Here is a 26,193-nt window from a genome sequence, read left to right as displayed (position 1 = left end):
ATATACCAAACAGAGCCAAATGATAAGAAGTGATTGTAACCATCCTTTCTTTTGTTAGTATTACACTTCATAAAAATAGCAATAGGAATTAATATTACGAGCAACCATTGAAGCTTATGCCTATAATTTTGCTTCCTCTTGCTTTTTGACCAATTATATTAAATTAGTAGAATATTGGCCAGATAGTCTTCCTTCACCAATTTTCAATTTTAAAAATATTTAAAATGACCAGATTAATTTAGCAATTTATTTTGAACAGGCAGATCAATCTAGCCGTTCAATTTTTTTTTAAAAAAAATAATAAAAAGAGTTGCGTTTCCTCGTCTCTTGGAGGGGCGAGTAAACAAAAGGGAGAGGAAGATGCACTTGCCCGCCCCTTTGGGCTTGGTCTATTTTTCACTTTAAAATATAACAATTTTTGTGTAAACTCTAAATTAATTAAATAAAAGAAAATCACACAATTAAATTATTATACATTTTTTATTCTTAGATTATATACTTTATATATTAGATAATGGGAAAAAAAAGTAGTTAATTTTAAAAAACCTGGAAGTAAAATACACCTAATAAATTTAAATTACACACAAATTCATGTGAGACGGTCTCACATGTCAATTTCTTGAAACTAATTTCCAAGCCGTCATGAAAAAAATATGACTTTTTATATCAAAAATATTATTTTTCATTACATATATAGTGGACCAGATAAACCTAGTTAACAGATATAGATCCATCAGACCGTCTCACAAATATGTACTCATTTAATGAATCACAATTAGTTAAAAGGAATCCCACCCGATGAAGGTGGATAGAAATGAGAGAGGCTGTTAAGATCTACCAATAGTAAATTACTCAACCATCTCTCCCACCTGTTAAGCAAACATACTAATTATTACTTATTCTTATTTATTTATTTATTTTAATCAAATCATGTTTTACATATATATAATACGTATCTTGTGAGACTGTTTCACGAATCTTTATCTGTGAGACGAGTCAATCCTACTGATATTCACGATAAAAAGTAACTTTTATCATAAAAAGTAATTATTTTTCATGAATGACCCAAATAAGACATCTGTCTCACAAAATATGACCGGTGAGACCGTCTCACATAAATTTTTGTTATATATATAATGGATGTTCAAATATATTGTATATTTTTTATATTTTTCCGTGTACTTGAAACAAAATAATTCATTTAATTGCCCAAACAAATTTAAAATAAGGTAAAGTGAATGCTTGGATTATTTGTTTTGTTGAAGTAATAAAAGAGTTGAATCTCAAACTCGATATCTCAACACAAACTCGAAATTTTCTCATGCTTTAATGGCGTGAGACCGTATCAGTGAGTGTGTGTGTGTGTGTATATAATATACAGAGTATGGTAGTGATTGTGTATGAAGCCATTCATCTTTGCATGTTTTACCAAGAAAACTAAATGGAATATAAAAAAGGGGGAAATGGCGTAAATAACAAATCTTTTTTGAAGCGAAAACTATATGAAATATTTTCGAAATTTCACTTTCCCAAACCACTTGTGCCATATTTGGTATTAGTACTATTGGTATTCTGAGACCATCTTAGATGCTAAAAACGTTAATCTTCTGTGGGTTCTCATTGCTTCGTCTTCTATTGATCGTTTCTTGATGTGGATTTTTTGATTCTTGCATTGTTGTTCTTGTTGTGGAATCTTGTGTTGTATTTTCTTTTTCTTTTTTTTTTTTCTTCTGTTTTTTTGTTTAGTAATTTGCTTTGATGTTTGAGAAGAAGAGGGGTGCAGAAAACATGAACGATGATGATGAATTCGAAAGGTTACTGGGAAAGATCCCCCATGCGACGTCATCATTGAATCTTCACCATCATCATCATAATGGCAGTGATCTTGATGCTGATGGTCATTGTCAAGGCAATGCCTATGGCATTTATGATGATGGACTTTTGAAGCATAAGTATACATGTATATCTTCTCCTGAGAGTGGGTTTTCTTTACAATCTGATGGCTCCTCTTCTAGTTTGTTTTCTTGTGGATATTCTCTTTCGGACGTTGGATCACCAACCCTACCCAGATTTGAAGAGATTAAAGCCCACTCTAATTCCGGGGATAGATTTTTGTTGGATTTTAACAAGGTTAATGGGGTTAGTGAGATAAATTTTGTTGATGGTTTGAGTTTATCGAGGAATTTCAGTAAAATGTACAATAGTGATGAGCTAGATGATGTTCTGGTATCACCAAATGGTTTTCGATCTCATAGGCAATGTAAAGACGAGGAAATTCGTATGAATTTCGAGAAATGTGGGGCACATGATAGTTATAGGAAAGGTTTTTCAGGTTGTGGGAATTTTAATCCCTCCATTCCTATGATGCCTAAAAATTTCGAGGGCTTGATGGGTTCTGTCTCTGTGGAAATGCAACATCAACAGAGAATCGCTAATTTATTGGGATCACAGTATTTGCCTAGTCGACCTGATGGTATGTTCGCTCGGTCTGAGTTCCCTATTACTGCTCAGAGTCCTCAAATTTATAGAAGCAATGTGTTGACAAGAAATCATTTTCCAATGGGATTTGCTGTGTCAAATGGCTCTTCAACTCTAAATAGGCTTTTGGTTGGTGATGCTCCATTATATGCTTTGCGAAATGATATAAATATGATTGAAACTAGAAATGATGTAGATTCACCGAATGAGGTTCAATTGACTCGAACAATCCCTCAGACTAATGTCGAAAATTTACTTCATTACCAACCAGTGGTGTCTGATGGAAAGAACAGAGTACCTTTGTGTGTTAGAGCGCCTCAAGGGAATGTTGAAGCCTTCACCAATGATGATAGTTTGATAATTCAAGGGGAAGGTGTTAATTATGGGATAAAAAGAGGATATGTACGTTCGAGGGAAAACATCCATAAAGATTTTATTCACGAGACGTGTGCTGAAAAGGGTCAAGGAAAGAGGTTAAATTTTGACGCTCATCTCCATATTGCATCAATCCAAGATACTCGATTAAATCTGAAAATGTATCACCCTTTCCAACTCCCACCGAAGTGTAACTCCCTTGCAGAAGCTCAAGGATATCACATAGCTAAGGATCAACATGGTTGTCGTTTCTTGCAAAGGATGTTTGATGAAGGAAACTCTCGATACGTGCAGACCATATTCAGTGAGATAATTGATCATACAGTGGAACTTATGATGAATCCATTTGGAAATTATCTCATGCAAAAATTGCTGGAAGTGTGCAATGAAGAACAGAGGATGCACGTATTGCTCAGGGCGACTGAGGAGCCAAGAGAGCTTGTTAGAATCTCTTTAAATACACATGGGTATGCTTGTCGTGTTTATTGTTCTAATTTATCATGAGACATGCATGTTAACCTTTAATTCATTTGGTAACAGTACCCGGGTTGTTCAGAAGTTGATAGAGACGCTCAAAACAAGGCAGCAAATTTTAAGAGTTATTTCAAATCTTGAACCAGGCTTTCTAACACTCATCAAAGACCTAAATGGAAATCACGTCGTACAACGGTGCTTGCAATGCTTTACCAACGAAGATAGTAAGGTAATCGTTGACTTCTAATTCCTTCTTGAGCCCCAAAAGTTTTTGTTAGCATTGCACACCTATTTACCTTTGATGGTATTTGTTTTGCCTCTTAATTGTCACTGTTCAAATTTCTGTCATAATTCAAATTGTTACATTGATAATAGTTTGTTTTCAATGGATAGGGAGGAATAAAATCTTGCACTGTGTTTGGTTTTTATTTTCGACCGATTTTGTATTATCTTTTCAAATGCAATAAGCCATTTGATTGACAAGCCAATCAAAAAGGCATGAACGTGAAAAATGAAGTTAGATGTCTTCTAGCTGCTGATGTTTCCATTTTAATGTTCAGAAGCTAATTAAAGGAACCGTTGTAAAATATTCACAGTCCCTTGGTCTATAATGTAATTTAGATTCAATTTGATGCATTTAAATTTTAAAAGAAAGTTCAATTATGCATGTTAAAAACTTTTATCTATCTATTACAAATTTTTGAATTATAAAAAGCCATTCTCAGTTGGAAATTCTTGTAGTACATGTTCTATGTGTTGTATAATGGAGCAGAGACTTCTCTTGTTTTGCTTTCAACTGTTCCCTTTTCTTGTAATTGCATTTCATTTTTATTGCTGCTGCAAAGTACTGCGTTGATATAGCAATGCATCAGCACGGGTGCTGTGTTCTGCAACGTTGCATCAAAATTTTTAATGGAGATTATCGAGAAAAGTTGGTTGCAGAGATTTCAAGAAATGGTCTTCTGCTTGCTCAAGATCCATTTGGGTAACCAAACTGATAGTGTCTATCATAGGAATCTATCTTTTGATATGTTTGAGCTGCTTATATTCCTCCTCGCTTACAAAAACATTGATCTTTTCTACTTAAATTTTAAACTTGTATTTTATCATCTTGTAATGATTTAATAGCACATCACAATTGACGACCAGAGTCATGTTTCGGTTTTTCTTTAATAATCTAAGCCCAGGAGCTTGTCGCTGCATTAAAAAGAGTAGCTGTGCCACGTCTCTATGTCTGTGGCCATGAACAGCTACATAGGAAAATTAGACCAATTATTGCTTTCCATCAAAGACAATAGGATTAGATATACATTCTCCACGAACAAGTTCCCTGATTCATGTTCAAAGAGAATGATTAAATTTGAAGTCCAAAACTTTATTTCCTCGGTAAATTGATAACTGAAACACCTGCATGCTAAGGGGATCACTCTCTTTTTCTTTCGTTTCCTTTCTTATTCCTAACTATTTTACGAAGTTGATTGTTTAGTCAGTTTTCTAATTCAGTTAAGCACAAAATACTTGAAATTTGTACCGAGCTTTTTTATCCACTTGCATGTTTCGTAATTCTTAGTGTTTACTTATATACATATTGATTACATTTCTGCTAAAAGTGAATATCATTTTTGCATGCAGAAATTATGTCGTTCAATTTATTTTGGAGCTTAAGATACCATCTGTTACATCCAAGCTGACCACTCAGTTTGAGGGCAGTTATTTACATCTCTTAGTAGCCATGTTGTTGAAAAGTGCCTTGAACTGTGTAATGATGAAACCCGATCAAGGATCATCCATGAATTGCTCTCCGTTAACTACTTTGAGCAATTGCTTCAGGACCCACACGCAAATTATGTTGTTCAGAAAGCTCTCCGCTTTTCCGAGGTATGCTGTTGACGCTCATTTTTTGTGATCTTGTATTATTATAACCTTTTGGTTTAGTAGCAATTTCTTTGTTCTAGAATTGGCATCAAACTCAAAGATGCTGTTTTGTTCTTCTCTCTTTTCTTTAAATTCCTTGATATATTTTCCGTTTTAATATCTTTAATATTTTGTCTTTCTAGACATGAGAAAATAATTATATGATCTCTTGTAGATTTGGAATATGAGATGAGACTCATAATATCTTTAATATATGGAATCTCAATATCTTTAAGATAGGAGATCTTTATTTTTTAAGGTTTTTTTTTCCTAATAAAACTCTTGGGTGTGTTTTTCTAATAGCGCACGGGACGTGCAAAGAGAATTAAGAGAGAGACGAAAAAGTTCGAAGAGTTTTCGAGAAAGAAGCCATCTCGTACTACTGTTTTGAGTGTTGCCGAGAAGTGCTTACATCCGATGACGACAACACCTAATCATTGTGTTGATTTTTGAAAACTTTTTACTTCTCGGTTGATGCATCCCTTGTATACTGGTGATACGGTTTGTTAGAGGTTTAGGATGCAATTTGTTACTCGCCTTTATAAGGGAGTTGTTTTATTCTTTCACTAGTATTGGTTTTTTGTAAACTTACAAGTTTTTCTAGTGAATTATTTTACCCTGAGGCACCGCACAAGTATTGTATACTTGTGCATAATTTATATCTTGTCCCTCGTATTATTATCATTATTCCAGCTACGTGTAGGTGTGTTAAATTATAATTTCCGCTGCATGTTGTCGTGGGTGCTACAACACCTACGTACAACACCTATATTCTGAAACACACAACACTCACCCTCAACTCACACATACACTGTGGAAACAGAACTTTCAATTGGTATCAGAGCCACCACTTGACACTACTAAGTGAGATCCTGTTTTGTTTTGTTTTCAGAGTGAAAAAAGGAATTATGGAAGGATCAACAAATACAGTTTTTAGGCCTCCCGTGTTGGATGGATCAAACTATGCATTGTGGAAAGTAAAGATGAGGGTTTTTATTAAATCCATTGATGAAAGAGCTTGGCAACGTGTACTTGATGGTTGGAATCCACCAAAACTTGAAGATGCTGACGGAGACACACGGCTCAAACCTGAAAGTACATGGACTGTCGATGAAGTGCAAACTTCAAACTTTAATTCCAAGGCTCTCAATGCTATATTTTCATCTGTTGACACAAGGATGTTTAATTTAATCACCAATTGTGTATGCGCCAAAGATGCTTGGGAGATACTCCAGAAGCACTGTGAAGGATCCGCAAGTGTGCGTAAAACTAGGCTAAGGATGGTGACATCAAAGTTCGAAAGCTTGAGAATGGAGGACAAGGAGTCTATTCTTGAGTATGACTGCCGGTTGAGACAACTCGCAAATGAATCACATGGTCTAGGAGATCCCATACCAAATGAAAGATTGGTGAACAAGGTTCTAAGATCTCTTCCTGAGAGATTCAATGTCAAAGTTTGCGCTATTGAAGAATCTAAAGATACTTCAACGATCAACCTGGATGAACTAATGAGTTCCCTCAGAACTTTTGAGATGAATCTTGATTTACAAAGAAAGGATAAAGGGAAGACAATAGCCTTTGAAGCCTCAAACGAATCTTATGATGAAATCCTTCAAATATCTAAAGAGGTGGATAAGTCTGATTTAGGTGAAGAATCGATCTCTCTATTTACTAAGAAATTTGGTGATTACTTGAAGACTATGAGAGAAAAGAAGAAAACTGGACAAAAATCTGAGTTGCCCAATAACACCACTTTTGCAAAAGCTCAAAAGTTTACTCCTATAAAAGGACAATTTCGACCAAAAAACAAATTGCAAATCCAATCAAATGTCAGAAATCTGGATTCAGTGCAATGTAGAGAGTGTTCGGGATATGGACATTATGCCAATGAGTGTGCCAATCGACTTCGAAAAAACAAAGGTATGACTGTCACTTTGAGTGATGAAGAATCTGATGACGACCAAGAATCAAATAAATCTGAAAAACACATATCGTTGTCTGCTGTGATCAAGGAGAAACGCTTAATGCAAATCAATCCTCTGGGTGTTGCCACAGGTGTTGCAATACTTGGTCGCAACATCTCTTCAGATTCTTTATGTTTTAATTCTACAACACTTGGTGAATCAAGTCAGTCTGAAACCCAAGAAGTAGATGATGATGAAATTACCCTGGAAAGTGTGCAGACAATGTATGAGGAATTGTATGAAGACTGGATCAAAAGAAACAAAGTGAATACAATTCTCTCCAAAGAGAACACTGAGTTGAAGTCTCAAGTATCACGACTTGAAGAAATCTTGAGCAAGAAAGATCTGGAGTTATGCAAAGTCAAGGAGGAGCTTGAAAAAGCAACTCAAATTCTTGCTAAGCTTAATTCAAGTACATCTAAACTTGATTCACTTCTGATGAATGGAAAGAATGACAAAACTGGACTTGGTTATTCAAATAACCTGTTTGAAATTGGAGAATCATCCAGTACTGAAAGAAAGCCAACTGTCTTTGTCAAGGAAAAGGCTGAAACTCCGAATGTTCCACACATTGGTATAGGTGCTCCATCAAAGAGGCAATTATCTACCAAGAATTCCAAGTCTAGGAAACGTCACTTCATCTGTCACTACTGTTTTAAACCTGGTCACATCAAACCCTACTGTTTTAAACTTAGAGATGACTACAAAAGATGAGAATATAAACAGGTGTTGCCACAGGTGTTGTACAACACTCGGCACAACACTGCCAACAGGAAACCATCGGTAAAAAAGGTTTGGGTACCCAAGGCGAGTATTGAATGTTCTGTTATCTATACTTCGTTAAAGACTAACATTGCAGGAATATGGTACTTTGACAGTGGCTGCTCACGCCACATGACAGGTTCTAAGGACCATTTGATAGACTATGTTGAACTTCGGAATGGTCATGTGACATATGGAGGAGGTGCAAAAGGAAGAATTGCTGGCAAAAGAACCTTAATTGTTGATGGACTGCCTAATCTACACAATGTGCTTTATGTCGAAGGGCTTAACTCAAACTTAATAAACATAAGTCAACTTTGTGATGACCGTTTGCATGTTAAATTTGATAAAGACAATTGTGAAGTGTTTGATAATGCTAATACTCATATTTTGACAGGTACAAGGTCTGCTGATAATTGCTATCAACTTGGAGAAGACTTGGTATGCAATCATTCAAAGGTGAGTGAATTAAACTTGTGGCATCAAAAATTGGGACATGCAAACTTCAAGACATTAAAGAATCTCGGTAAGTACGATGCTGTGAGAGGTATGCCTAATCTATCCTCTGGAATTCCGTATGTTTGTGGTGCATGTCAAAAAGGTAAGCAAACACGTGTTCCCCATCAAGTGTTGCAACACTTTGGGACAACACGGTGTCTTGAACTCTTGCACATGGATCTTATGGGTCCAATGGAAGTGGAAAGCCTTGGAGGTAAGAAGTATTCATGTGTTTGTGTGGATGATTTCTCTCGCTTTACATGGGTAAGATTTCTTAGAGAAAAATCCGATACATTTGATGTTTTTAAGAAATTACATGCTAAGATTACTAATCTACATAATCTGAGGGTTGGTAAGATAAGGACCGATCATGGTAAAAAATTTGAAAACTCACACTTTATATCATTCTGTGAAAAGAGAGGGATAACTCATGAATTTTCGGCCCCTAAGACTCCTCAACAAAATGGAATAGCCGAAAGGAAGAATAGGACACTGCAAGAAATGGCTAGGGTCATGTTAAGTTCAAAGAAGATTTCAAAGAGATTTTGGGCCGAGGCCTTAAACACAGCATGTCATATTTCAAATCGTGTGTACTTAAGGAGTGGTTCTACTATGACATCCTATGAAATCATCATGGGAAAGAGGCCGAATCTTAAGTATTTTCATGTTTTTGGGTGTGTATGTTATGTGTTGAATGACCGAGACCATCTTGCAAAGTTTGACTCTAAAAGTGACAAATGTTTATTCCTTGGTTATTCATCTAATAGTCGTGCATATCGCGTGTATAATCTAAGAACAAGAACGACTATGGAGTCTATTAATGTTGTTTTTGATGATCTTGCAGATCTAACGGGAAAAACAATCAAGGATGTTATTGATGGGCTGCTGAACGAAAGTGAGACACTGCCTAACACAGATGTTGCGCCCGGTGTTGTAACACCGGAGACAACACCTGCACTGGCAGAATCAAATGATGAACTAGGAAAGTATACTGAGAATGATGACGGTGTAACCAATGAAGAGATTGATATTCCCAGCAAGATTAAGAAAAATCATCCATCATCTCAGATGATTGGAGAAACATTTGGAGGAATGCAAACGAGAAGAAAGGAGAAGGTAGACTATCGGAAAATGATGGGACTAGTATGCATGACTTCCGTATACTCTCAAGTAAGTCACTCTTGTTTTGTTTCCCTAATTGAACCCAAAAATGTTAATGAAGCTTTAAAAGATGAATTCTGGGTCAATGCTATGCATGAGGAACTTGAACAATTTGTTAGGAATGATGTGTGGGATCTGGTACCTAGACCCGATAATGTGAATGTTATTGGAACCAAATGGATTTTTAAAAACAAAACTGATGAATCTGGAATTGTTGTGAGAAACAAAGCTAGGCTAGTGGCTCAAGGGTATACTCAAATTGAATGGATTGATTTTGATGAGACATTTGCCCCTGTTGCTCGAATTGAATCAGTCCGACTGTTACTTGTTATTGCTTGTCACATGGACATAAAATTATATCAAATGGATGTGAAAAGTGCATTTTTGAATGACATTTTGAAAGAAGAAGCGTATGTAAGCCAACCTAAAGGATTTGAAGATCCACACCACCCGAACCATGTCTACAAGTTGAAGAAGGCACTGTATGGGCTTAAACAGGCTCCACGGGCATGGTATGGTAAGCTTACGGAATATCTGCTTGACTTGGGCTTCAAACGAGGTGAGGTTGACAAAACCCTTTTTATTAAAAAGTCAAAGCATGATATACTTGTGTATCAAATTTATGTGGATGACATAATTTTTGGTGCTTCTTCTCAAAAGCATATTACTGATTTTGTTAATTGTATGTCTACCACATTTGAAATGAGCATGGTAGGGGAATTGAGTTTCTTTCTTGGCCTACAAATTAAATAAATGCATGATGGTATCTTTCTATGTCAATCTAAGTATGCCAAGAATGTGGTAAAGAAATTTGCTGCCGAAAACACTAAACACTTGAAAACTCCATTGGGGTCGACTGAAAAATTGTCCAAAGACGATATTGCCACCGGTGTTGACAACACCCAGTGTGGGGCCCTTAGCTCCTAATCTTTATTACAATGCAATTTGATTAGGGTTAATTAATCACAGCGGAAAACGAGTTTAAAATTTTCTTTACAATGAGCCCAAGTCATTTTATTTTAATACTAAAAATAGTATCTTATCTCACGTCATAATCATGCCCACACGTAATCAAAACCAATCACATACAAACAACTCATATCCTCGGGACATGCCCCGGTATATAGATGCATATACATATATACTGGGAACAAGACATAAACATAAAACCTCAGCCCAAGCTGTGGATCCCTCCAGAAGTACCCTCTCCGGTCTCCTGATATCCTGGAGTACCTGCCATTGTCCACACACAAAGATAACAACAGCCCCCCTTGGGGGTGAGCAAAGCTCCGTATGGAACAACCAATCATATATACCACAGATATCTAAACAATGATATATGGTATGCAATGCATGTATGTCGTGGAGGTATCAGGTCAAATGCCCATCCACTGAGCACATGTCAGAATCAATCGAATCGCTATCAAATCAAATCAATGCTCGAGCTGGCACACCGGCCGATATGGGAATACACGTATGATAGCGTCGACGAAGCGCCATCAATCCCACATCTCATATCCAATCATATGGGGCCACAATTGTCTATGCTTTACGGGTCATATAATACCGGCATAGCGATTGTGCTCACAAACCCCGGAATCCAATCCAATCATATCAGGGTATCCAAGGATCATAGCTCAACGTGCATGTCATGTATCGATGTATGCATAAAATGATGTGTGTTAACAAAACATTTATTTTATACATCGATAACTCAATCACAATGTCATGTATGCCACATAAATCAACAAATATGGCATATAGACACATATCTCATTCCAATCAATCAAATCAATTCAACATATATCATATAATACAGATACCTGTCGTATGTTACCCGGTCGCAACATACCTCAATTCTTCGTTTCCAGTTGATGTAGCCTGAAGATATTGATACTACACTTTATCTACATCAATAACATACTCATTCCAATCAATAACATACTCTAAAATTATTAATATGAGTTTCAAATATCATTTGAAACTTCAATAATTCATATCAAATCATAATCATATCCTAATTCCATTCCGACTTCGAATACGAGTTTCTTGTCGGTTATTCTACTACATATCAGAAATTCAACTTCAAATACATGCTATTCCAGCACTTTGATATTTAAAGCTGCTGAAATCAGAAGAAAATTACCTCAGTCAGAAGCCCTCGACGCGACGATCACAAATATATAATTTGTTTCGCGTTTAGACAGCGTTTCAAAGCCGATTCAGAAGGAAGAATTTCGAAATCTCTCGGTTATTCTCGAAGCCACGGTGAAGAAATGAAGAAAGAATAAAGCAGAAGCCTCGTTCTTATCACCACCGTTCTCGCGCTCGGGCGGTAGAATTCTCGCGCCCGAGCGCGAGACATTCTGTCCCCGAGAAATCTTTATGCCGCGCTCGGGCGGTAGAAAGTTACAGCTCGAGCGCGGGGTGTTCTGCCCGAACACTCAGAATTTCAACCCTGGCGCTCGGGCGGTAATTTCCTACCGCTCGGGCGCCACATGTTCTGTACAAAATATCAATTTTGTACTAAATTGGCGTCCGGCCTCACCACTCGAGCTCTTACAACGTCAATTCATATTCAATATTCATTTCTCAAATCATTGTCACAATTTACATCAAATACATAATCACATGACAATTTCATTAATTATCGATAATCACGTAAGATTTACGATAACACGGTACACGGTCCTTACATTTCTCCCCCTCTTAAAAGATTTCGTCCTCGAAATCTCAAACATATCTATATACATAACATTGGCAAACATACATATGTCACCAGTTATAGTACATATCAAAACTAAAATCAGTAAAAGGATCAGAATACATCGAATACAATGGAACAGATGGATGAGCATCAAATAAATGCGGATATGATTCTCGCATCTTGCTTTCCAACTCCCACGTTGATTCTTCAACACCATGTCTTGTTCATTGCACTCGAACTAGAGGAATCGATTTATTTCTTAATATCTTCTCCTTTCGATCCATAATGCGAACAGGTTGTTCAACATAGGAAAGAGAAGGATCCAATTCCACTTCATCAGGTGCAAGTACATGTGATGGATCGGGTTCATATTTCCTCAACATCGAAACATGAAACACATCGTGAATAGCAGATAGAGTTGGTGGCAATGCCAATCGATACGCAAGATCACCAACTCGATCCAGAATCTCGTATGGACCAACATATCGAGGAGATAATTTCCCTCGCATGCCGAATCGAACAGTGCCTCTAAAGGGAGATATTTTCAAAAACACTCTATCACCTTTCTGGAATTTCAAGGGTCGTCTTCGTTTATTCGCATAACTCGTTTGACGATCCTGAGCAGCTTTCATCCGCTGCCGAATCAACTGAACCTTATCGTTCATTTCCTGTATCATTTCAGGTCCAGTCAATTGTCTCTCACCAATTTCATCCCAGAATAACGGTGATCTACATCGTCTCCCATATAGAGCTTCAAACGGTGCCATACCGATACTCGTCTGAAAGCTATTATTATAAGAAAATTCAACCAATGGTAAGGCATCTTGCCATCCCATTCTGAAATCCATCACAATCGCACACAACATATCTTCCAACGTTTGAATCGTACGCTCAGTTTGGCCATCAGTTTGAGGATGATAAGCAGTACTCATAGCCAAACGCGTACCCATCGCTTCCTGAAAACTACCCCAGAATTTAGAAGCAAACCTGGGATCACGGTCAGATACAATTGAGACTGGCACACCATGCAATCTCACAACATTCTCAATGTATAAACGGGCCATTCTCTTATAGGGATAAGTCTGTTCATACGGAATAAAATGCGCAGATTTCGAAAGCCGATAAATAATAACCCAAATAGCATCACAGCCTTTGGGCGAACGAGGTAAATGAGTCAAAAATCCATAGCAATATGATCCCAATTCCATTTCGGGATTTCAAGACTATGGAGCAATCCCCCCGGTTTCATTCTCTCGGCTTTCACTTGCTGGCAGATAAGACATTTCGAAATAAACTCAGCAATGTCCTTCTTCATACGTTTCCACCAGAATTGAGGTCTCAATGTCAAATACATCTTTCGACCTCCAGGGTGAATACTGTATTTGCTACAATATGCTTCTCGAAGAAGGGCAGATCTCAAATCAGAATCATCAGGAACTACCAGCCGACCATTAAGTCGTAAAGAACCATCAGAAGAAATCTGAAATCCAGGCTGATGTCCAGTAGATACCAGTTCTTTCGACTTTTGGATCTGAGCATCGCTTCGTTAGGCCTTTCGTATTTTCGATATCAAACTCGGCTCAATTTGCAATGCTGAGACAGTGACAGAATTCCAATTCGAGTGAAAAGTCCAACCAGAAGTACAAATATCCTCATGTACCTTGGCGACACAAACAGAAGCTAGAACAGAGTAATGAACTTTACGGCTCAGGGCATCCGCAGTAACATTCACCGATCCAGGGTGATATTGAATCTCACAATCAAAATCCTTCAAGAGATCCATCCACCTGCGTTGCCTCATATTCAAATCAGATTGAGAAAAGAGATATTTCAGACTCTTATGGTCTGAATAAATAACAAACTTTTCTCCGTACAAGTAATGTCGCCAAATCTTCAAAGCAAACACAATGGCAACCAATTCGAGATCATGAACAGGATAACGTGTTTCATGAGATTTCAATTGACGAGACGCATAAGCAACCACTTTGCCATGTTGCATCAGAACACATCCCAAACCTTTACCAGACGTATCTGTACACACCACAAATCCTCCGGTACCTGAGGGAATAGTAAGCACAGGTGCTGTGGTCAATCTCGTCTTCAATTCAAGAAAACTAGCTTCACATTCATCTGACCAAATGAATCGCTGATTCTTCTGTGTCAGTTGAGTGATAGGTTTAGCTATTTTCGAAAATCCTTCAATAAAACGACGATAATATCCAGCTAAACCCATGAAGCTACGGATCTCAGGAACATTCGTAGGTCTCGGCCAATTCAATACAGCTTCGACCTTCGAAGGATCAATAGATATGCCATGTCTCGAAATGACGTGGCCCAGAAATACCACTTTGTCCATCCAGAATTCACATTTGGACAATTTGGCATACAAATGACTAGTACGAAGAGTCTGAAGTACCAGTCTCAGATGTTCAGCATGCTCCTTCTTCGATTTCGAGTACACAAGAATATCATCAATAAAAACAATAACGAATCGGTCTAGATAATCTCGAAAGACCCTATTCATTAAGTCCATAAAAATAGCAGGAGCATTCGTAAGACCAAAAGGCATAACCAGAAATTCATAGTGGTCATACCTCGTACGAAAATCAGTCTTGGGTATATCTTCGTCTCGAACACGTACTTGATGATACCCAGAACGAAGATCAATCTTCGAGTATACAGAAGTACCCTGAAGATGATCAAACAAGTCATCAATACGAGGAAGTGGGTACTTATTTTTCACAATAGCCCGATTCAGCTGCCTATAATCGATACACATTCGCATAGTACCATCTTTCTTTCGAACAAATAAAACTGGAGCTCCCCAAGGCGATACACTCGGTCGAATATATCCCTTATCGAGAAGATCCTGTAATTTTTCTTTCAATTCTTTCAATTCCAGAGGTGCCATGCGATAATGAGCTTTAGAAATAGGCGCAGTTCCCGGCACAAGATCAATACTAAACTCAACTTCTCGATGAGGAGGAAAATCAGGAATCTCATCGGGAAATACATCCGGGAATTCTCTCGCAACTGGAATCTCAGATAAAGAAGACTCCTTCTTCGAAATATCAATAGCGTAGATAAGATAACCCTCATCTCCGCTAGTCAACAATCGAGACATTTCCAAGGAAGATACCAATGGAATTTTGGCTAGGGAACCCTTGCCATAAAAATTCCACTTGGGTCCATTAATCGGTCGAAATCGAACCACTCCATGACAACAATCAACAGTAGCTCGATTTGTCGTCAAGATATCCATGCCAACAATACAATCAAAGTCGTGCATAGGGAGGACAATCAAATTCAGAAATACCACATTATCCTCGTATATCAATACACAATTATGCACAACTCTCTCAGACAAAATAATCTTCCCTGCTGGCGTGGCTATCGACAAAGTATCATACAACGGGGTACACTCAATATCGTGAGATGCAACAAATGCATGAGATATGAATGAATGAGATGCTCCTGTATCAAATAAAACACGTGCAGGATAATCGCAAAGCGTGCAAATACCTGCAATCACACCACCAGGAGCTTCTCTCGCCTGATCCTCAGTCATGGCATACACTCTCACTTGAAGCGGAACTTGGGCACTCTGACCACCCGGTCCTCGATATCGTGGGACATTCGACTGCTGAAAAGATGGAACAGGAACAACAGGTCTCGTCATACCAGGGCCACCTCTAAATACTGGCTGGGGTTGAGCAGAAGTCGTACCCCTGTTCGGACATACTCGAGAGAAATGGCCTTCCTGCCCACATTGATAACAAGTACCAAACATACCTCGACACTGCTCGATAGTATGTTTGCCTCCACAATGGCTACAGTAGAGAGCAATCACAGGACTCTCTCGCTGTGATCCACTCGAACTCGAAGAAGACGAAGAAGGAGAGCCAGTCTTCTTGAACTTCTTACCCCTCGGTCGCAAAGTAGGCTGCTGAGCTGACACCGGTGGTGGAGGACTATACTGTGGACCTCCCCGCCTAAGTCCAGCCTCGGCTGCCTTAGCTCGTTCAACTGCCTCTGCGTAGCTGGTAGGCAATCCAGAAACAACATAGGTATACAAAGTAGGATGTAAACCATTTACAAACCTGTTATATTTTGCCCTCGCATTCCCAGCTACGTGAGGTGCATACTTCAGTAAAGTAGAAAATTTCGAAGCATACTCTGCAACAGTCATCGTTCCCTGCTGCAGATTATTGAATTCATTCTCCTGAGCAGTATAATAAGAAGGAGGAGAATACTGCTCCAAAAACTGGGCCTTGAAGACATCCTATGTGACTTCAGTCCCGGCCTCTTTCAATCCAATCTCAGCGGCTTCCCACCAAGATTTAGCTCGGTCTTTCAGCTGATACAAAGCAAGTTTCAGTCTCCGAGCCTTGGAATACTCAACAATATTAAACAAGTGCTCGATATCCTTTAACCAAGCCTCAGCTCTTTCAGCATTCTCAGTACCAAAGAACTTCGGTGGTTTCAGATCCTGAAATCGAGCCATCACAACATCCATGGACAACCCTTCAAATTGCCCAACAATCCTCTCAGTACTGCTACTCGCAGTTTCATTTGTGTGATCCATCTACAAATCAAAAGATGAATATCACAATTTCATATCAATTTCACATCATCATCGTCTCATATCATCAATCTCATCAGATACTTACTCAAATCAAATCACATAAGAGCAAGTAATACAAATAAGTCCAACGCATACGCACAATTCATTTGTGCCTATTCAAGTGTACACAAGACTCAATAGAGCATTCCCAGCTATGCTCTGATACCATCCTGTGTGGGGCCCTTAGCTCCTAATCGTTATTACAATGCAATTTGATTAGGGTTAATTAATCACAGTGGAAAACGAGTTTAAAATTTTCTTTACAATGAGCCCAAGTCATTTTATTTTAATACTAAAAATAGTATCTTATCTCACGTCATAATCATGCCCACACGTAATCAAAACCAATCACATACAAACAACTCATATCCTCGGGACATGCCCCGGTATATAGATACATATACATAAATACTAGGAACAAGACATAAACATAAAACCTCAGCTCAAGCTGTGGCTCCCTCCAGAAGTACCCTCTCTGGTCTCCTGATATCCTGGAGTACCTGCCATTGTCCACACACAAAGACAACAACAGCCCCCCTTGGGGGTGAGCAAAGCTCCGTATGAAACAACCAATCATATATACCACATATATTTAAACAATGATATATGGTATGCAATGCATGTATGTCGTGAAGGTATCAGGTCAAATGCCCATCCACTGAGCACATGTCAGAATCAATCGAATCGCTATCAAATAAAATCAATGCTCGAGCTGGCACACCGGCCGATATGGGAATACACGTATGATAGCGTCGACGAAGCGCCATCAATCCCACATCTCATATCCAATCATATGGGGGCCACAATTGTCTATGCTTTACGGGTCATATAATACCGGCATAGCGATTGTGTTCACAAACCTCGGAATCCAATCCAATCATATCAGGGTATCCAAGGATCATAGCTCAACGTGCATGTCATGTATCGATGTATGCATAAAATGATGTGTGTTAACAAACCATTTATTTTATACATCGATAACTCAATCCCAATGTCATGTATGCCACATAAATCAACAAATAGGGCATATAGACACATAATCTCATTCCAATCAATCAAATCAATTCAACATATATCATATAATACAGATACCTGTCGTATGTTACCCGTTCGCAACATACCTCAATTCTTCGTTTCCAGTTGATGTAGCCTGAAGATATTGATACTACACTTTATCTACATCAATAACGTACTCATTCCAATCAATAACATACTCCAAAATTATTAATATGAGTTTCAAATATCATTTGAAACTTCAATAATTCATATCAAATCATAATCATATCCTAATTCCATTCCGACTTCGAATACGAGTTTCTTGTCGATTATTCTACTACATATCAGAAATTCAACTTCAAATACATGCTATTCCAGCACTTTGATATTTAAAGCTGCTGAAATCAGAAGAAAATTACCTCAGTCAGAAGCCCTCGACGCGACGATCACAAATATATAATTTGTTTCGCGTTTAGACAGCGTTTCAAAGCCGATTCAGAAGGAAGAATTTCGAAATCTCTCGGTTATTCTCGAAGCCACGGTGAAGAAATGAAGAAAGAATAAAGCAGAAGCCTCGTTCTTATCACCACCGTTCTCGCGCTCGGGCGGTAGAATTCTCGCGCCCGAGCGCGAGACATTCTGTCCCCGAGAAATCTTTATGCCGCGCTCGGGCGGTAGAAAGTTACCGCTCGGGCGCGGGGTGTTCTGCCCGAACACTCAGAATTTCAACCCTGGCGCTCGGGCGGTAATTTCCTACCGCTCGGACGCCACATGTTCTGTACAAAATATCAATTTTGTACTAAATTGGCGTCCGGCCTCACCACTCGAGCTCTTACAACGTCAATTCATATTCAATATTCATTTCTCAAATCATTGTCACAATTTACATCAAATACATAATCACATGACAATTTCATTAATTATCGATAATCACGTAAGATTTACGATAACACGGTACACGGTCCTTACACCCAGTATCGCAGCATCATAGGCAGTCTCCTTTACTTGAGTGCAAGTCGTCCCGACATTATGTTTAGTGTATGTTTGTGTGCTAGGTACCAGGCTGATCCTAAAGTCACTCATTTGAAAGTTGTTAATAGAATTTTGCGATATATATCTGGAACAGTTGACTTAGGCTTGTGGTACACCAAAGAAACAAACACCAATTTAGTGGGATTTAGCGATGCTGTCTGGGCTGGAAATTTAGATGATAGAAAAAGTATAACTGGGGGATGTTTCTATCTTGGTAACAACTTGGTGTCATGGTATAGTAGAAAGCAAAATTGTGTATCTCTGTCCACTGCTGAATCTGAATATGTTGCAGCCGCGAGCTGCTGTTCACAATTTTTGTGGGTGAATCAAATGATTAAAGATTATGGATTCAACAGTGACACCTTAATTGTATACTGTGACAACTCAAGTGCAATTGATATTTCAAAAAACCCAGTACAACACTCTCGAACGAAACACATAGACATTAGACATCATTTTATTCGAGATTTGGTTGAGAAGGGTATAATTCGAATGGAATTTATTAGAACTGAGAACCAACTGGCTGATATCTTTACAAAACCATTGGACTTTGAGAGATTTTCCAATCTTAGGAAGTCTCTCAGCTTGTGTGCACAATGATCACTCACGGATGTTGTCCTCGGTGTTACAACACCTGCGGACAACACCCAGCATGCATGTGCATTTTATTTTTAGGATGCTAGACATATTGCATACATCCTGCTTTGTGTGAAGCATGTACAAGTGTAGGATACTGAATGGCATGCTCGCAGTTGTGAATCAAACTTTCCATCAAAATTCTCCAAAGTATGGTGTGTGCTCAATCTAAGTCATAAAGCTGTTGAGGATGTTCGTGTACCAGATGATCTTGTCCAATGTAGATAATGACTTAGAAAATTCTTGATCAATATGGTGAAAAATAGAAAAGAGGATAAAATAAAATAAAAATGTTTAGAAGAAAATGGAAAAAGCTACCTAGAGGAGTCCAATGAAGACCGTTCTTCTAGTGTGGGAGCTACCACTTCTAAGTCAAAATACAGATGGAAAAGCTACCTAGAGGAGTCCTATGAAGACCGTTCTTCTAGAGTGAGAGCTACCATGTCTGAATTAAATATGTTCAAGAAAGTTTGAGTCCAATCTATGAGTGTTGCCAAAAGGTGTTGCCAACACCTAAGTACAGACTGATCACTGTTTAGTCACATGTGTGTGTATTTCATTTCTTTGATCATATTTTAGGCATAAACTTAGGTCATTCATACTGCTGTTTTGTGAATTCATCATGTCCAGTGGGCTACCAGTTTTTGATTCATGAAATTCGAAGAACACCCTAACCAACGTAATTTTGAAATATCTTGATTGCTAATTGTTTGTGGGGTTAATTCGATCTATTGCTGACTGGTTACTTGAAATAATAATTACTCTGGTTCAGAAAAGTTACCGTTGGGTGAGAGGAAAAACTGATTCGGAAAGGTACTGTAGTCGCGGCTTAACAAAATATTACCGTTGGAGACTAGTGCTTAAATACTTACGGGGAATCAGGAATAGCTTTACTGTTTACTCTTTCCCTCACATTCTAAAATTTTTGTCTACCCTTACTGTTCAGATTTCGTGCAAACCATCTGTGCTCTTCGCAAGTTCTTGTGCTCTTCGAATTGTTTTCTGCCTTTTTGCTTCTTTATTTTGCAGATGGCTGGCTTCGATCCTCAAGACATAAGGAGTGAAATGGCTGCGAGTATGGGTGTTGAATCACCAGTCACAACACCCTCCGCCGAAGCAAATATCGAGGGGAAGGAAATTGTGCTTGTACCAGACGAACCAATGCCACTGGATGTTATCGTCCCTGGGGAACCTGGGAACGAGATCAATGTTGAGAATCCTCCGGATTTCGAAGCTTTGAATAAAGCGTTTCCCCCTGCCCCAATGCGCAGAAGGTCAAAGAGACAAGCAGGGTTCGACCCTGACTTTGTTCCAACCAAGAAACCACGGGCATCTACATCTTCTAATCTTCTGGACACTGATTTCTCATCGGGGGACGACTCCGATGATGCTGATTTTGAGTTGGTGGCTCGTCCTAGACCAACTGCTGCGGGAAAGGTACCCAGTTCCACCTCTGATACTGGAAGAAAACCCCCGTTCCCAATCCACAAAGTTTTGCAAGTGAAGGAACTTCGGATAAGGCTGAAGAAGATGAACAATCCCTAGCCGAGTTCCTAAGTCAACTTAGGGAAGAGAAGGCTGCCAAGAAGCAACTGCCTAAGGATGATGAGCCTGATTCAGAAATGATGAAGGAATTCGAGCAAAATCAACCTGGAGCTTCTGAAGATCTCTCTTCAACCTCTGTATCTGATTTTGAGTCTGAAGAACAAAATGATGCTGATTCTGAAGATATTGGCTCTGAAGAGAGTGAATCTTTTGAAGATGATGTTGTTCCTGCTGCCGGTGTTGAGGAAGATGTTGCCAACACTGAGCAACACACTGACTCTGCTGACTACGATCTGAGTAAGTCTTTCTCTCCCAAATTTTATTTTGAAGATGCCTTGGCGTTGTGGCCGCTGTTTGTTCAGAGAGAGGTGATAGAAGAGAAAAATATTGATGTTAATGCTTATGGGAGATACAACCTAATTGAGTTTCTCAAGAACAGAAGGTTGTTGTCCATTGTCACTACAGTTGTGCCCTACTGCCGTCGTGTGGTGCTGGAATTTTATTGCAATCTCTTGAAGAGTGTTGGAGATGAGGACTCCGTGAAGTTTGGAAGGGTGTTTGTGCATGATCATATATACAACTTCTCCCCGTCAGTGATCAATGCATGCTACGACACTCCCGATATTGAGGAAGCTGACGAGAATCTTGACATCCATGCTGTAACCTCCGTGCTGACTGGAGGTGTGATCAAAGTGTTTCCCGACTATCCCAAGAAACTGAGTGCTGCTACTCTCACTTCTTTTTACTCTGTTCTACATAAGACTTCCATCTGGAATCGGACGCCGTCGACAAATTCCACCGCTGTGACCAGAACACAAGCCCTGGTACTGTTTGATATTGGCACTGGAAGGGCCTTTAATTTTGGGAAGCTGGTCTTCACAATAGCATTGCAATATGCTGAGGGGGACTTCAAGAAGACTAAACTGTCATATCCCTCACTGATCTATGGCATCCTGGAGTCTCAAGGATTCATTCCGGATATAGATGAAGATCACTGCCCCTGTTAGAGACTCCCTGAAGATCTCTCCTGCATACTTTAAGGGCAACATAAAGATTGATTTACCCTGGCTACCCTCCAGTGTTGCTCCGAATGTTAGCAACACTGCTGCTGCAACATCTGAATCTCTGCCTGAGACAACCATACAACCACCTACAGACGCCCCACCTGATGGCTATGTCACATTGTCCATATCTTACATTCAAGCTCAAATTGCCTATGGTCGGCAACAAATTGAAAATGCAAAACGGACCATTGAGCATTATGAAAGTCAAGTGGCTGACTTTCAACTTTTGCTGGATGTAAGTTTGTTTTCTGGACAAAAAGGGGGAGTGGAAGACACAACAGCTGGTCCAAGTGGAACAAAAATGGCTGATGGAGCTGACGATATTGCGGCTGGCAGTAGTGAAGAAGAATGACACCTTGGTTTAGTTATTTCCTCCTTTGACTGTAGTTTTTGTTTATTTAATTATCTGTATTTTCTCTGATGTTAACTTCCCCTAATTAATGAACGGTTTTCGATGTTGTGAATCGAGTGTTGTAACATCTAACATACAACATCTGTTTAATTCAGGGAAGGCTTACCGGTCGAATTCAGGGGGAGTCAACTTAAGTTGGCTGAGTCATTGATCTACTAATTCAGGGGGAGTTTAGATGTATAATTATGATGAGGTGTTTTGTCCAGAAAGGCAAAAAAGGGGAGATTGAAAGGAATTAAATTCCTTGATATATTTTCCGTTTTAATATCTTTAATATTTTGCCTTTCTAGACATGAGAAAATAATTATATGATCTCTTGTAGATTTGGAATATGAGATGAGACTCATAATATCTTTAATATATGGAATCTCAATATCTTTAAGATAGGAGATCTTTATTCCTTAAGGTTTTTTTCCTAATAAAACTCTTGGGTGTGTTTTTCTAATAGCGCACGGGACGTGCAAAGAGAATTAAGAGAGAGACGAAGAAGTTCGAAGAGTTTTCGAGAAAGAAGCCATCTCGTACTACTGTTTTGAGTGTTTCCGAGAAGTGCTTACATCCGATGACGACAACACCTAATCATTGTGTTGATTAGTGTGTTGATTTTTGAAGACTTTTTACTTCTCGGTTGATGCATCCCTTGTATACTGGTGATACGGTTTGTTAGAGGTTTAGGATGCAATTTGTTACTCGCCTTTATAAGGGAGTTGTTTTATTCTTTCACTAGTATTGGTTTTTTGTAAACTTACAAGTTTTTCTAGTGAATTATTTTACCCTGAGGCACCGCACAAGTATTGTATACTTGTGCATAATTTATATCTTGTCCCTCGTATTATTATCATTATTCCAGCTACGTGTAGGTGTGTTAAAATTATAATTTCCGCTGCATGTTGTCGTGGGTGTTACAACACCTATGTACAACACCTATATTCTGAAACACACAACACTCACCCTCAACTCACACATACACTGTGGAAACAGAACTTTCATCTCCAATTGATGTGCTATCGTAGTTGTTTTAAAACGACAAATTCCTACCCTCGATGCCTATTAAGAGAGAGAACTTTTCTTGATTATCCTACATAATTCAACTATAGAATTCTTTTGAAATCAGGGCCCTCTCTATAAATCATTGGTTGATGCCATCGAATTCCACAAGGTGAATTCTCGCAATAGTCCCTACTCCAAGAGGATATTCTCTCACAAGCTTATGAGGAGGTGATGCATAATCTTATTGCTGCTAAGAATATGAAATGTTTATGAGCCACTGACCGCTTCTCCTACACTCCCCACTCCATAAAAAAAGGTTCTTATATCAATCCATGCTCATTGTCTGCAGTGACATATATTATGTTTTCATTTATAAAATTTGTGTCTTTACTTTGCATTATGACTAGTGTAACGACGAAGTTGCTCCTAGATCTCTAGATATACGATGTTTCGTTTGATGTTAGTTGTTTTTGGTCTCAATGTACCTCCAACATAACATTTGGTCTCCTCGCACACGCGGTTTTTAGGATGACTGTACATTAGATAGAGACTAGATCTGTTTTCCAGAACTGTATGAATTCATATGGAATATTTGTGGATTGAATTGGTGCTTTTCTGAATAAATTTGGGTAACAAAATACATATGCTTATACACACATATGAATATACACTATTTTCCATGTCCATATATGTAGGCCTGACCCCGATTCCAAAACCGACAGCTCCAGTTCAAGTGAAAGGGGAACCCATGACCAAACCGTTTGGATACAGTCTGGTTTCGGTTTTTTAACGGTTCTCTGGTTACAGTCTGGTTTCGGTTTTTTGAACTAAAATTTGTTCTTTTAGATTTAAAGACAAGAGGAAAAATAATGATATAAAATTTGGGAGGGTGGAATTAAGCGTTCAACAATTATATCATAAAAAAATATTGATATGTAGTTTTTATTCAGAAAGAAATAAAATTAAGGGTTCAAATTTAATTTCTATTAGATCAAATAGTTTAAGTACGTAGTTTAAGATATTTATGTAAAGTACAAGATCTTAAAATTTAAGATAAGATTAATTTATGGTCCCGGTTCCGCGCGGCTCATTCCTTATTTTTAGGAACTAGAATCAAATTGTAAATCCATGGTTCGGGTTTTGAAATCGAACGTTTTGTTTTTGCTATGCGGTTCCGATTTTGGTTTCACTGTTCTTGAGAACCGTGGTCGGGTCTAAATATAAGTATATGTCACAAAGTCAAAGAACTCGTACCTATTTCTCCACGGTATCCTCACTCTGAGGATCCGCAGTGTATCTAAATTTCTGATATCCATGTGTTGTGGCGGCATTGCTCTCGTTAAGTTATTATAGAAATTCGATTGACAAAAAAGAAGAGTAGCACCCTAGAACTTGGCAAAGTAAATAAGTAATTATCAATAAATTCCACGGGGGTTTTGTGCGACGGTGCATCAGGGTTAATCTATGTTACACCGACAATGTTCTTCCTCTTATTCTAATACTATTAGATCATGTGAGTCCTCACATTTTTATGTAAGTTGGCATATCTGTTCATGATCCAATTGCTAACATTTGACCACATCATAGAGAGAGAAATACTTCAGATATAATATAGAATAATCCGTACCACCTCAGCCAAATTAATTTCACGTGCCTAATTAACTAGGTAGATTTATTTATTTATTAGGGTTTGATCGATCTCACAGAGAAATTAGTTTTGTGATAGGATCGAATATCATTGTGGCATCATCTCGACCTTAATTCTTATTCTAACTTCGTACCTATGTTTCCAATTACAAGTTATTAGAATCATAATCCAACCATTTCTAAAAAATATATGATTTTGATTTATATTATTAGGATCGCAGTCTAGTCGAATTAGAACTAGATAATCGATTGATCGGGCAATTAAAGATTAACAAACAATTTTGATTAGCAACTGTATTTAACTTATCAATGTATAATGTACTTTGTTATTTTACCATTAATTATATATACTTTCCTCATCTTAAATTAGATTCTTGCAAACTATAACATATATACACAGTTTATTAAAATATCTATAAAACAATTGATCGGATTTCCTTATAATTATGACATATTTCAGTTGGTCGGGCGCGGGCCATTGTCAATATTCAACATAATTCGGAGATGGTCTAAAGGAGTAACATGGGATTTTCGCCCTACGATTAGATTAGGGGTGACGAGTCGAGTTCAAGTAGCACCTTAATTATTCGAGCTCTCGATTCAATCACAAAATATTAATATATATTAATTTATCAGGTTCGAGCTCTATTTATTAGATATTATTAGATAGATATTATTAGTTAGAAGTAGTTAAAAAGTCGGTTATAGTTAGAAGACGGTTATATGATACAAAGCTACATATTTGATAAGGTAGCTATATGATTTCTTAGTCTTTCAGATTGTATTCTTCTTCCAGAATTCATAATTGAATGAAAAAGGCTTCACGCCTGAACTCCTGATTTCTTCCGCAATATGGTATCAGAGCAATTGCTTTCGCACAACGCCGGCGTCGATCGAATTCCTGAATGGTGAGA

General features: G+C 38.2%; 1 protein-coding gene across 1 annotated transcript; it reads left to right on the top strand.

Annotated features, from left to right (window-relative positions):
• Nucleotides 1-1,384: 1,384 nt before the first annotated feature.
• LOC140813457 (uncharacterized) lies at nucleotides 1,385-24,032 on the top strand. Its single transcript, XM_073171925.1, is given in 6 exon segments — nucleotides 1,385-3,320; nucleotides 3,394-3,556; nucleotides 4,149-4,312; nucleotides 4,960-5,048; nucleotides 5,051-5,205; nucleotides 23,757-24,032. Coding segments are annotated over 6 exon segments (2,241 nt in total). The 5' UTR covers nucleotides 1,385-1,758; the 3' UTR covers nucleotides 23,865-24,032.
• Nucleotides 24,033-26,193: the final 2,161 nt, after the last annotated feature.

This window comes from Primulina eburnea, chromosome 15 (assembly GCF_022965805.1).
Source record: "Primulina eburnea isolate SZY01 chromosome 15, ASM2296580v1, whole genome shotgun sequence".
In the NCBI taxonomy this organism is placed as follows: domain Eukaryota; kingdom Viridiplantae; phylum Streptophyta; class Magnoliopsida; order Lamiales; family Gesneriaceae; genus Primulina; species Primulina eburnea.
The sequence above is the reverse complement of the archived record's forward strand: the minus strand, read 5'-3'. Positions and strand labels throughout refer to the sequence as shown.